Source organism: Peromyscus leucopus, chromosome 1, assembly GCF_004664715.2.
Source record: "Peromyscus leucopus breed LL Stock chromosome 1, UCI_PerLeu_2.1, whole genome shotgun sequence".
Lineage (NCBI taxonomy): Eukaryota > Metazoa > Chordata > Mammalia > Rodentia > Cricetidae > Peromyscus > Peromyscus leucopus.
Genome location: NC_051063.1, coordinates 181,567,284 through 181,581,551, shown reverse-complemented (window position 1 = coordinate 181,581,551; position 14,268 = coordinate 181,567,284). Strand labels below are relative to the sequence as shown.

Sequence of the window (14,268 nt, the reverse complement as noted above, 5' to 3'; positions counted from 1 at the left end):
TGCTTGTCAAGGCTGGCCATATTGGGTTCTCAGTCCCCATTAGAATCAGAAAAGGAGAGTTTTTCATGAAGACCCAATAGGTCTCTGCCATGTTTGGATTCAAGAGCAGCCACTGGGTGCACACAGCACTCAGGAACCCAAAGAGGTACCTCATTGTCCTGTGGAAAGACACAAACAGATCCCCGGGCCCACACCAACACCGGATCAGGTCCCCTCCAAGTGCCAGTAGAAAGATTCTTCCATTGCACCAGAGGATGATTTGCAACAGGAGCCCTCCAGTGCTTATCTGCAGCAGATACTCCAGCAGAATCCACCAATAAAAAATGTAAAATACATAAACAAAGGAAAGAATAGAATGTGGAGAGTAGGGGTGAACACCTAGCTCCCCCTTTTTTCTTCAGCAAAATGTTTTTTGAGATATGATGGCAGCATTCTACTATATAACCCATCCTTGAGAGATATAAGGAATACCAGTCTTACTAACAACAGAAAAATCTTGGCAGAATTTTAAAAATCCTGTACTGCTGTAGGCGGGACCATCATCAGTCTTTATGCATTTTGGCACTCCCATATAAGCAAAAGCATGCAGATGATGATTCTTTACATCCCTAACCTTCACCCAAATAGGCAGAAGAAAAAACTGGGGAAGAATACGTATTAATAGACACATGGACATATTGTATTTTTCCAAAGGAAGGCATGAGTGTGATATCCATCAGCCACACATAATTAGATAATTGTCCTCAGGATTAACTCCAAAATGAGGAACAGGTAAAAATTCAGCACAAATAGGACATGATTTAACTATCTGGATGGCTTGTTCCCAGGTTATGCCCATATGATGACAGAGAGATTCAGTGTTAAGATGATAACATTGATGCAACTGAGTAGCCTTTTCAAAGGCAGAACAAAGTAATATGACAGCCATACAAGTAATGGCATCAGCCCTTTAATTACCTTTGCTTAGAGATCCAGGCAATTGGGTATGAGCTCTAATATGGCCCACATAAAGGTTATGTGAGTGGGACCATATGAGTCCTTGCACTTGCAATAAGTATTTATGAATGGGAAGAATGAATGGTATGTAGGCTACTGTCTCCAAAGGCATAATGGCATGTGCCACATATTGGTTATCAATAAAAATATTTACAGTCTCATCAGAAAACATTTGTAAGGCAAGCAATAGTGTCTGTACCTCTGCTATCTGGGCAGAAGTGCCCTGGACTTTCATTGTCTTCACTATGTTACCAGAAACCACTACAGCAAAACCACGTGAAGTGTCATCAGTAAATACCACATGGGCCTGAGGATGCAATTAAAAAATTAAAAATTAAAAAAAAATTAAAAATTGACACACATCATTGGAGTGGTAGTGAGTATCAAACCCTGCATGGAGCATGTCAATATGGTCTAATCATTATCATTAGCTTGTAACCATGCTATTTGAGACTGGGTGTATGGGGTTACCACAATATATGGATCCTTACCAAAAGTTTGAACACTGATCTTGATTCCCTTAAATGTAATCTGAGCAACAGCCTGAGGATAAGGAGTAATGGTTTTTGCTGGAGAAGCTGGGGAATGTAACCATAGAATAGGACCTGTTTGCTGAAACATCCCAGTAAGTAAATGAGTAAAACAAAATATTCATGACCTAAATAATGATAGAGAAAAGATACCTGTACCTTTTCTGGGCTATTTGTAAATTAGCCAGGCTAAGAACCTCTTGTAATTTAGAAAAGGTATCAAAAACAAATGTTTTATCTTTAGCAGCCAATAATATATCATCCACCAGCCAATCACAATTAAATATCAATGTTTAAGAATTGCCACAGGGGCAGGCAAACCAGGCTGTGTTGCTCCCATGAGAAGCATGGTTTTATTTAGAGCTCTAAGATCTTGTAATAGTCTACATTTTCCTGACTTCTAGTAGAGGCCAGTTGGGAACTCAGGATTCTTATGAAATTATAGATATATCTAGCATCGGAATCCAATAATCTTTTAATCTCAATTCCATGTAATTTTATTTTTAATTTAGGCTGTTTATCATTGATAACTGTTTGTCAAAACATATTTTTTTCTGTATTTTCGAAGCCTCCAGTTCTATATATCAGCGCCAATTTGCATTTAAAATATGCAAGAAATAATAATTGATCAATTTTATTACCAGCTTCTATTTCCATGGTCCTTTTTACATATGCCAATTATAAAAGTATTATATAGCTAGGCGTTGGTGGCACATGCCTTTAACCCTAGCACTCTAGAGGCAGAGGCAGGTGGATCTCTGTGAGTGTGAGGTCAGTGTGGTCTACAAAGTGAGTTCCAGGAAAGGTGCAAAGCTACACAGGGAAACCCTGTCTCGAAAAACCAAATATATATATATATATATAATAAAAATAAAAAGCATTAAATACAATCTCTATAGGATTTGAAGAGGTAACTTTAGGTAATACTTGAGTATTTTTATAAAATCTTAAAAAGAGGATCCTCTTTATAGATCCCAAGTAACACATTAATGACATTGCCAATTATTAACCATGTGGACCAAATGATTTAGCTGTATTTTATTTACTGGAAAAAGTAAGTTTGTAACCTCTTTATCAGTAAGAGACTATTTAGTTTTTATGGGTTTATCTTAGCAACAACATTATTTAATAAGCTAACAACCCAATGCATTTCAGGCGTTATATTTCTATAGAATTTCCAAGAATTTCTAGAAAGCAACTTAAAGAGCAGAGCCAAATTTTCAGTAATGATCTACAGACAAGAGTAAACCTAATGTGTAGTTCAAAATTATGAATCCTCTTCCTTTAGTTTATTTACCATGAAAATCCAAACATTTATTAAGACAATCAAAAGAATGGAACATCCTTTATTTAAACAGCATTGACTTAGCATTCCATGTCCTGACCGAAACCATTTTTTTACCAGAAGTTGGGCCCTATAAACTTTTAGCTCCTGTCCCTCTCCTCGCCAGCCCCCAACGCTGTTCCCCTTGTCTGGTCTCATAGCTCCGTCTCCGGCCAGCACTTATCTGTCTGCCTGCCGCTCCAGGCCATCTTGCACTCTGCTGCAGGGCGCCTTTGCCCACAGCCATGCTGGGCATGTGCCCCCCACCCCCACCCCACGCACTTATATAAGATCTGAATGTGGGCTCTACTTAAGTAATAACTTTAGGGTCTCTTTGACAATGTAAGTCACCATAGACACAAAATTAAATGAAAATGTTTATCTCTCCCAATAACAAATTTTCCCTGAAGATAAACCTAAAATTAAAAAGGTTACAAAAAAACAAAACATGTGGTATGGTATGATTCTTATGATAATAAAGAGATAAAAATATAAATAAATATGAAAGGATGCCCCAAAACACATTAAGCTGCAAATAAGTATTTGTGAGTTCATAGTTTTGAGAAAAATATTCAGAATTACAAAATTAGTACCATAGAGAAATATAGAGCAAACAATGTAGAAGGAAAGCAGCAGTTTCACATTTCTTTTATTGTCTTAATGGTCATATTAACATACATTACATTACATTTGTAGAAATATTTTACATTGCATTTTCTTTTCTTTTTTTTTTTTGGTTTTTCGAGACAGGGTTTCTCTGTAGCTTTGCTCCTTTCCTGGAACTCACTTGTTAGCCCAGGCTGGCCTCGAACTCACAGAGATCTGCCTGGCTCTGCCTCCCGAGTGCTGGGATTAAAGGCATGCGCCACCACCGCCCGGCTAACATTGCATTTTCATATATGAGTCACTTTAAACAATATAGCATACATAATTAGCAACATTTCATCAGAATCCAAATTCAGGGACAATATTCAAAAATAGTACATAAGTTTTACTGAATAATACTATTTTTGTCAAGCCATTAAAGAAATTTTATGTTAAATTTAATTGTATATATAATATGGAGAATGGGTCATTTTGCTGTTCAGAATATTTTTGAATATTTGGGCTTAAGTGAAACTCTTTCCTCAATGTACCAACGTACTCTAACTTCAGTCATGTACTGTTATGAGATTTCTTTAAAGTTGAGGCATATATTTCATATATATATATATATATATATATATATATATATATATGTATATTTGTGTGTGTACATATTATATTTGTTTTACTATAATAATTCTTTATAGTGTGTTTATAGATAACATACCCATAAAAACCTATTGTTGTTAATAGTCTACATTGAGAAGCAAATTCATTATATAACTTGAAACATAGGATTTATCAATAAGGAACAATCAAACTTAATTAAGATTGCCTCATTTCAAATTTATTTATATGAATCAGGAGTTCTGAACATGGTGTGTTTCACTAAGAACGTCCATGTATAACAACCCTGTCTTGACTAAATATCATCCCAGTCACACAAGCTATGATCTTAACATGCAATTTCTCACCTCCATGCTTGAGTGCAGATGTATGAATTGTTACTTGACAGCTGTTGGGGAGAGTCAGATTTCCCCAACATTGTGGCCCTTGGAAGTTGACCAGAACCATTTAATGATAATGTTTGTCTTTATTTCAAATGCATAGTTCTGGTTTATTTATCATAAATAATATTTTAAAAATTCTTCTCTCATACATTACATCTTGAGGGCAATTTTCTTCTCTCTACACTTCCAAGTTTTCCTCCCCCACCATTTGTATCCTCCTACTGCTCTTCATGGGCTATCCACATCAGTATGTACTGGATGTTCTGAGTATCTGTCTCATATGAAAATATACTGTCGTCAAGGTATTTGCTGTTTTCTTCTTTCACTGCTGCTGACTGTACACTTAATAATCTCACTTTGCAAAACTGAAAGTATGACAATTGTGAATCATTTCCCATTCATGGCATAGATATCCATGAAGTCAAATATAAATTACATTAGAAATAGTTTGTGGATAGATGAGTAAAATTTGTCCATTAAATATTATGTACTGTTCTAAATCATCCTCAGTGAGAGGAGAGCTCAATTGAGCATATGAATGAGGTGAAAGTACAACCTCTGTGGAATGAGCTCATAGCCTGGAGAACATGGCTGCATCCTTGTCCATCATTGGAAGTGCAGTCAGAATTCCCTTCTTTTCAGAGCAGATTAGTGCTTTATATCACTTAGCTTGGGAAGTTAATGATCAACACTAACAACAATTTTAAAATAGAACAGGTAAAGTTACTCCCCCAGAGACTTTTCTTTCATTTATCTTTATTAAGAAATTTTCTACTCACTCTAAATACCACCCACAGATCCCACCTTTTCCCTTCTTCCACCCTCCAGACCTCCCTCCCAAGCCACCCCACATCTCCACATCTCCCAAATCAAGGTTTCTTATGGGGAGTCATCAGAGCCTAAGCAGATCCAAGCCCCTCTTGACTGTACCAAGCCTGCACAAGGCATCACATCTCAGGTACCTGGCTCCCAAAAGCATGACCATGTACCAGGGATGGATCTCAATCCACCTGCTTGAGTGCCCCCGCAAGGAGTTCGAACTGAACAATAGTCGTCCATATCCAGATGGCCTAGCCCAGTCCCGTGGGGGCTCCACAGCCACTAGTCTACAGTTCATGGGCTTCCACTTGTGCTGCAGTTATCTCTGCACTTCTTTCCATCATGGTCTCGCTGTCCTCTGCCTGCAGAATCCCTCCTGTCTCTGGATCAATTGGATTCCCAGAGCTAAGCATGGAGCCTGTCCATGCTTCTCTGCATCTGCCTCCATCAGTCACTGGACAAAGGCTCTATGATGACGATTAGGGTGTTCCCTAGTCTGGTCACCAGAGTAGACCAGTGCAGGTGCCATCTAGAAAACTGCCAACAATCCAAGGTGTGTCATCCTTGTGGATTCCCAAGAGCATCCCCAGCACCCTGACTCTTCCTATTTCTTTATACCTCGCCTATCATGATATCTCCTTCCCTGCCCTCTCACTCTGTCCCTGTTCCAATTCGACCCTCCCATTTTCATATGTTCCTCAGAGAGACTTTATAGCACCATAGTTTGCTTAAATGTTCTCTTTTAATTATATAGCCTAGATTTACATCTGATCATACTCCAGAAATTTCCAACGTTGAAACTTTTTCTTTTCTTGTAATTTTGGATTTTGTGACAGAGTTTCACAATGGCACCTATGCTGAACTCAAATACACAATCTTCCCACTTCTTCCTCCTCAAAACAGGGACAGCAAAGTCTGTGCTACCTGCTAATCCACTTGTAGTCTCCCATTTGCCATTTTCTTAATTTAAACTATCAACCTAATGCTTACATATGTAAATGTTTCCATTACTTATTATTGTGCATGAAATTACTACAGTTCAACTCTATAAACAATTTTATTTGAAAGTTTACCTAAACCTGACTTTTAAAAATGTATTTCTAAATACTTTCCAGGGCTGGGTGTTATACATTAGATTGAAGAAACACATTGTCTATTAAATATACATTCCCTTCAGTAGCCAACACTGGCAAGTTTCATGACCATCCCTGAGCCATTCTGACCTTTTCCATCCTCTTCACTTGTTCTTACTTTCTGACAGCCACCAACACTTGATTTGATGGTCCAGGTGCAATCTGCAATGGTTAACTTTTGTACTGAAGGTGACAATGTTGACTTAAAAAGTCTCATCCTCAGAGAAGCTCACCTAAAGGACTACACTCCACATAAACCCCACAGGTTAATTCTCCCTGCTATTGTGATATTCTCCATTAAAACTGTGAGTGCTGATTGTTTCAGCACTTATATCATACAGCTTGGTTTACCTGTGTCCCAGACTACAAGACAAACTGCACTGGGAAGAAAATTGTAGACAATCAGTGTCTTCTGCAAAGTTTGGTATTGGCAGTGTGTTCACAGAATAGAAACTGAGTAGAAGACATGGAGAGAGGGATGCTGACAGCACAGTTTTTAGAGTTCTCTGAATACACAAGCACAGTGTGTTGTCTGGTAAGAACTAGTGCATCAGAGCCTGAAAAAGGAAGCATAGTGTCTGATGAGCAAAAAGGGGCAGAGTGCTGGAAAGCATGCAGCCATGGCTGCATCAGTGTTAAACAGCCACCTAGATCCTTCATGGACAGACATATAAGATGTAAAGACAACAGAGGTTGCATAAAAGATCACAAAGCAGCACACTAGGGTGAGGATGCTTTGGGTGGCTCTGGTCTCAGGAGATGACCTAGGAGACAGGGATCTGTGGATGTGTTGCACCCTCTGCTTATGTTTGAGCAGAATGTATACCATGTAGCCACTGGACAACATCATGAGTCCCAAAAAGATGACATCATTGGATGATATTAGGATTACAATAAGAGTGCTGATCAGTCTCCCAGAATTGATAACAGTACAAATTCCAAAATCTTGTATCCCAGTAACATTTCTTCCCCCCCTTATGTCGGTTGTATATACTAAAATGAAAATATATAACAACAGTTGGAGTACCCAGCATAGGCCCAGAAATGGACCAATGATCCTGGGGGTTCTGGGCTTGAACTGTGCCCACCTGGAATTACTGGGGCTGATGGTGATGGCCTGAAAGACACTCAGCAGGGATGTGGAGCTAAGAGATACTCCTCTGGCAACTCTATGTAAATATAAGGCAAGTTTACAGGAAACGTAATCTAGATAGTAAGTCTGATTAAAAGCAGCAATGGTCTGTGGGATTCCTCTGCAGAGAACTATGAAGTTGGCCCAGGCCAGGTGTTTGACAATCAGATCAGTGGGCTTCACCCTGATTCCAGAGAAGTCAGCAATGGTAAAACAGCAAAGCAAGGCTGAGTTCCCAAGCGTTCCCAGTAGAGTCTGGGACAAGAAGAAAATTCCTTCAACCATATTTCTGGAGGCCATTCTGTTATGGCCAAAAAATGTACTGCATGCACAATATTACCTTACATTCATAAGTAATGTTAATATGTGTCTTCCTGGTAAATAGCTTGCTAGGTCTCAATGAATTGCTATTGTTTGAATTGCAGATAATTACCTTGGACATTGTAGTAAAAATTAAACTTTATTAAGCTATGAATAGGTCTTAGCATTTTCTACCTATTTTGCAATTAATTGCAGGTTTAATATCCACAGTGCACTGGTGAGATGATCTAATGATCAAACTATATTCAAATGAATGTCCTGGTTGCAGAAACACTACAGGTTACAATGCTCCCAGCAACTTGTAAAAGGCTGAAGAAAGGAAACTGTCTGCCTCCACAGAAAATAGTAACCCCTAATTAAGATGCTATTGACATCTGATACCGACTAGGTGGCTTCAGTTTCCTGTAAAAGTGTGTTCCCTAATACCTTGACAGTGACATAGTAGATGGTCACAAACTCAATATCGTGTGGGCACCACAAGCTATGCTTTATGTGTTAAGAAATTTAAAAGGCACAAACATGGGTGGGTAAAGAAACATGGGTAACTGTGTGGAGTGGGGTAAGTATGAAAATGATCAAAATATATATAAATTTCTCCAAGTTAAAAAATGAGAATTAATGCCGGGCGGTGGTGGCACACGCCTTTAATCCCAGCACTCGGGAGGCAGAGCCAGGCAGATCTCTGTGAGTTCGAGGCCAGCCTGGTCTCCAAAGTGAGTTCCAGGAAAGGTGCAAAGCTACACAGAGAAACCCTTTCTCGAAAAACTAAAAAAAAAAAACAGAGAGAATTAATAATATTGAATAAGAAAAACAATACAACTTGAGAATAAAAAATAGAGTGTAAATTAAAAAATCAAAGAAAATAGTCACCATCAGAGGTCAGGAATGGTAACATTTTATTAAGTTCTCCTTTTTCAAACACACACATGTAATTTCATTTACATATGTCTTCACGTACTTATATGTGCTTATGTTGGCTTTTTAAGTGTTTTCAACATTAATATTTAACCTTTTAATTTGGAATGTATTATTTTGAATATAACTCTATTACACTTAAACATGTGTAAAGATATGGAAATATCAAAAAACTTATCAATATATTTATAACAGTATAAAATGAATGAGTTTACCAATAGGACAATCACTAGTGAGATTCTTCAACTATTATTATTATTTAAATCAAAATAGAGACTTATGGAACTGTTGAATAAAAGAAGCATGGCTTTCGAATTATGGGCCATAAAATTTATCTAATATAACTTTAACTTTGTTACAGAAATTGACAGATACTCATATACTCTCAACCAATGATCCAATGGGTACCTAACATAGCACAATAATAATTAACATATCAGTTTGATACAAAAGCAATATCTGGGCTGGTAATATTGACACATATCTTTAATCCCAGTCCTTACTAAGCCAAAGCCAGAGAATGTCCATGAGTTTGAGGTAAGTCAGGTCAATAGAACAAGTTTCAGGACAGGAAGTACTACATAAATAAACCCTGTCTCAAAAATCAATCAAATAGGAAGCAAATTCAGGGGGACATGAACATTGATGTCTGGGGGAAATGGACATATCAGAGGCCTCAGACATGAGGGATATTAGGTTGCAGTTATTCACTTAGTCAAAAGCCCATGGACTTGAAATTTGGATACATAGACACCAATTTACCAGTTACTCCTCTTTTCACAACCTAGATAACAAAGCCTTATAAGAAGGATATTAAGTTTTCAGTATGCCACTGTACACAGGCATTTCCAATAAAGAAAAAAATCTGCATGCATATAAAGCCCCAGTGGAAAGCAAAATCCTTGCTGTAATTAAGCATAGGATATAAAAACCTGCACCCTCCATAAAATCATGTTGGGGCAGGTCTCTGGCTGATTCTTCCCACTATGAAAATTCAAACTGTGCAAGATCCCTTTCCTGAAAGAGAAAGATCATTTTGGAAGTCTCATAACACCTACATTCCAGAGACTGCCCTGTCCTTTGAAGACTGGTACCTGAAGAAAAGCAACTCACCTAAGCAGATAGGATGCATCTGTGAAGCTGGCTGCTGGATGGGTACTCAGTTGCCACTAGGATGTACAACAGTCAGATAGCTACAAAGTTGACAGCAACCCCAAGATGAAGGCTGAATGTTCACAGCTCTCATACCCTAAGAGGATAACAGGATGATGCCACGGGAAGGAACCATGACAGCGATGCTGAGGGACCTTACATCACCTTTGAAAAAAATATGCAAGAGAAAATTTTAACTGAGTAGTGAGCATCACAAAAGGGCAGGCTAGAAATGTAAAGTCTTCTCTCCTGTGGTGTCAGAAGTTTAGAGTCCCAGTAGTAGAATCAGGCAGTGATTATAATCATGGAACCAGGGTTCAAAGGGAAAGTGTGAAGTTACAAGTACACTGTACTTTGGGATGCATCATCATGAAAATGACTCTTATATTTGAAGAGACTGGAAGTTTTACTGGACCTCCCAGGTAGAGTTCAAATGAGGTCACTTAAGATTTAATACTGCTATTCAACTATATGCTTAGAATTTGTGATTAACCTGCATTTAAGAGAACAACATAATGTGTTGGTACTGTGTTCCCCAAAATATTGTGTATGCTAATAAACTTATCTGGGGTCAGAGAATAGAACAGTCAAAATATTAAACATAGAGAATAGGCAGTGGTAGCACACACCTTTAATCCTAGCATTGTAGAGCCAGAGATCTATCTGGATCTCTGTGTGTTCAAAGAAACATCCAGGCATAGTGACTCATGCCTTTAATCCCAGAAAGCAAGCCATTAATCCCAGGGAGTGATGGCAAAAAGCATAAAGGTATATAAGGCATGAGGCCAGAAACTAGAAGCTTATGGCTGGCTAAGCTTTTAGGCTTTTGAACACAGTTCAGCTGAGATTCATTCTGGATGGGGACTCAGAAGATTCCAGTCTGAGGAAATAGGATCAGCTGAGGAAATGGCAAGGTGTGGTAGCTGTGACTACCATGGAAATCAACCCTGCACCCCTACACCATCACCCATTGCAGTCCCAGTTTCAGGCCAGTCTGAAGGCAGACCGCCTGCAGACAGATCAGACTAACTGCAAACAGATCAGACTACCACCATCCCACACCAGACCCTGTAACCCATAAGCACCACACCCTCCCAACCTTAGACTTTAAAAAGATTACAACTTGAGACTTGATTACAACTTGATTACTCCCTGAGACAGAGCCTATGAGCACCAATTGGACTAAGAGCTACTCCCTGAGACAAAGAGTCCATCACCACCTAGTAGACCAAGAGCTCCACTGCAGCAAGAGTATCAATCAGACCAAGAGAGCCTCCCTCAGACACAGACACCACATGCACCCAGTGGAGAAAGATATGGGTGACACCAGTGCAAAAATACAGTCAGCAACAACAGCAATAAAAACAGTATGGTTCCATCAGATCCTGCATCAGCAAGACCTGATCTTCCCAACACAGAAGAAATAGAAGAAATCGACCTTAACAATGACCTTCAGAAGATGACAGAGATCTTTAAAGAGGAAATGAAAAAAATCCCTTAAAGAAGTGGAGGAAAACTGAGAGGAACAGTTCAAGAATTGAAAACTGAAATCAAGACAATAAAGAAGATACAAACTGGAAGAATGCTGGAAGTGGAAAATCTGAGTAAACAAACAGGAACTACAGATGCAAGCATAAACAACAGAATTCAAGAGATGTAGGAGCAGATCTCTGGCAAGAAGATACGATAGAAGAAGTAGATTCATCAGTCAAAAAAAACACTAAAGCCAACAAGGTCATGACCAAAAATGTCCAGGAAATTTGGAACACCATGAAAAAACAAAACCTAAGAATAATAGGGATAGAAGAATTAGAAGAATAACAACTCAAAGGCACAGAAAATACATTCAACAAAATCATAGAAGAAAACTTTCCCAGCCTAAAGCAGTAAATGCCTATAAAGATACAAGAAGGTTATAAAACACCAAATAGACTGGATCCAAAAAAGTCCCCTTGCCACATAATAATCAAACCACGAAACATAGAGAATATAAAAAAAATTAAGAGCTGCAAATTAAAAAGGCCAATTAAAATATAAAGGCAGACCCATAAGAATAACACCTGACTTCTCAATGAACACTCTAAAAGCCAGAAGGTCCTGGACAGACCTTATACATACACTGAGACCATGGATGCCAACCCAGATTATTATAGCCAGCAAAATTCTCAATCAGCATAGATGGAGTAAACAAAATATTCCATGATAAAAAACAGATTAAAAATATCTCTCTATAAATCCAGCCCTACAGAAAGCAACTGAAGGAAAAATATAACCTAAGGAAGTTAGATACACCCATGAAAACACAGGCAATACATAGTCACAAAACAACAAATACTATAGAAGGGAAACATATAACACTACCACCAAAAAAAATAACAGGAATTAACAACTGGTCATTAATATCCATTAATATCAGTGGTCTCAATTCACCTGTAAAAAGACATAGGCTAACAATGGATACCACAGAAGATCCATCCATGTGCTGCAAACAGAAACACACCTTAACTTCAAAAACAGACATGACCTCAGAATAAAAGGCTAGGAAAAGACTTTCCAATCAAATAGATTTAAGAAGCAAGTTGGTGTAGCTATCCTAATATCTATTAAAATAGACTTCAATCTAAAATCTATTAAAGAGATTGGGAAGGACATTACATAGTTATCACAGGGAAAATCTGACATGATTTCTCAATTCTGAATATTTATGCCCAAATGCAATGACACCTACATTCATAAAAGAAATATTACTAAAGCTTTAATCAAACACCAATCCCCAGACACTAGTAGTGGCAGAATTCAACATCCTGCTCTCACCAATGGACAGGTTGGCCAGACAGAAACTTAAGAGAGAAAAAAGGGAACTAACAGACAAAGAAAATCTCAACAGTTACAACAAAACTGAAATAACCTCCTGTATCTTATCAGACCACCATGGCTTAAATTAGATTTCAACAACAACAAATTTACAGAAGGACTACAATCTCATGGAAAAAATAAAGAAATTAAGATTTCCTAGAATTCAATGAAAACATATGTACAACATAGACAAACTTATGAGACACTATGAAAGCAGTGGTAAGAATAAAACTCATGGCACTAAATGGTCACATAAAGAAGTTGGAGAAATCTCACACTAGTGAATTAACAGCACAATTAAAAGCTCTAGAACAAGAAGAATGAAACTCACCTAGGAGAAACAGATGGCAGGATATAATCAAATAGAGAGCTGAAATCAATAAAATAGAAACAAAAAAAAAAACAAGACAAAGAATCAATGAAACAAAGAGTTGCTTCTTTGAGAAAATCAGCAAGATAAACAAACCCTTATCCAAATTAACCAAAAAGCAGAGAGAGAGCATCCAAATTAACAAAATCATTAATGAAATGGGAGACATAACAACGGACTACAGAAAATCCAGAGAATCATCAGATAATACATCAAACACATATACTCCAAAAATTGGAAAATCTGAAAGAATTGGATAAATTTCTGAATAGGTACCAAAGTAAAATCAAGACAAGATAAACTATTTCAATAGAACAATAACCCCTAAGGAAAAAGAAATTGTCATTAAAAGACTCTGAACCAAAAAGCCCAGGACTAGATGGTTTCAGTGCAGAATTCACCAGATTTTCAAAGAAGAGCTAATACCAATACTCTTCCAAGTGTTCCATACAATAGAAATAGAAGGAACATAACCAAATTCTTTTTATGAGGCTACAGTTACTCTGATACTCAAACCACACAAAGATGCAAAAAAGAAAGAGAATTACAGACCAATCTCCCTCATGAACATTGATGCAAAAATGCTCAATAAAATACTGGCTAACCTAATCCAGGAACACATCAAAAGAAATTATCCACCATGACCAAGTAGGGTTCATCCCAGGGATGCAAGGATGCTTCAACATACAAAAATCTATCAATGTAATACACCATATAAACAAACTGAAAGAAATAAAAACACAAGATCATCTCATTAGTTGCTGAAAAATCCTTTGACAAAGTCCAAAACCCATTCATAATAAACATAATAAAGGTAATTTATAGCAAGCCGACAGCCAGCATCATATTAAATGGAGAGAAAATCAAAGAGATTCCACTAAAATCAGGAACAAGCCAAGGCTCACCAGTCTCCCCATAATTATTCTACATAATACTTGAAGGTCAAACTAGAGCAATAAGACAACAAAGGGAGATGAAGTGTATACAAATTGGAAAAGAAAAAAGTCAAACTTTCACTATTTTCTATGACATGATAATATACTTACAGACCATATAAATTTGATGAGGGAACTCTTGCATGATGGAAGCCCAGAGACATCTCCCCCTATTTTGTTTTAAAAAGAT

The 14,268-nt window shown here is 37.6% G+C and overlaps 1 protein-coding gene across 1 annotated transcript; it reads right to left on the bottom strand.

Annotated features, from left to right (window-relative positions):
- Positions 1 to 6,947: 6,947 nt before the first annotated feature.
- On the bottom strand, positions 6,948 to 7,829 carry LOC114710894 (vomeronasal type-1 receptor 4-like). Its single transcript, XM_028895187.1, has one exon. It carries the CDS (start codon positions 7,827 to 7,829, stop codon positions 6,948 to 6,950), a length of 882 nt encoding a protein of 293 aa, XP_028751020.1.
- Positions 7,830 to 14,268: the final 6,439 nt, after the last annotated feature.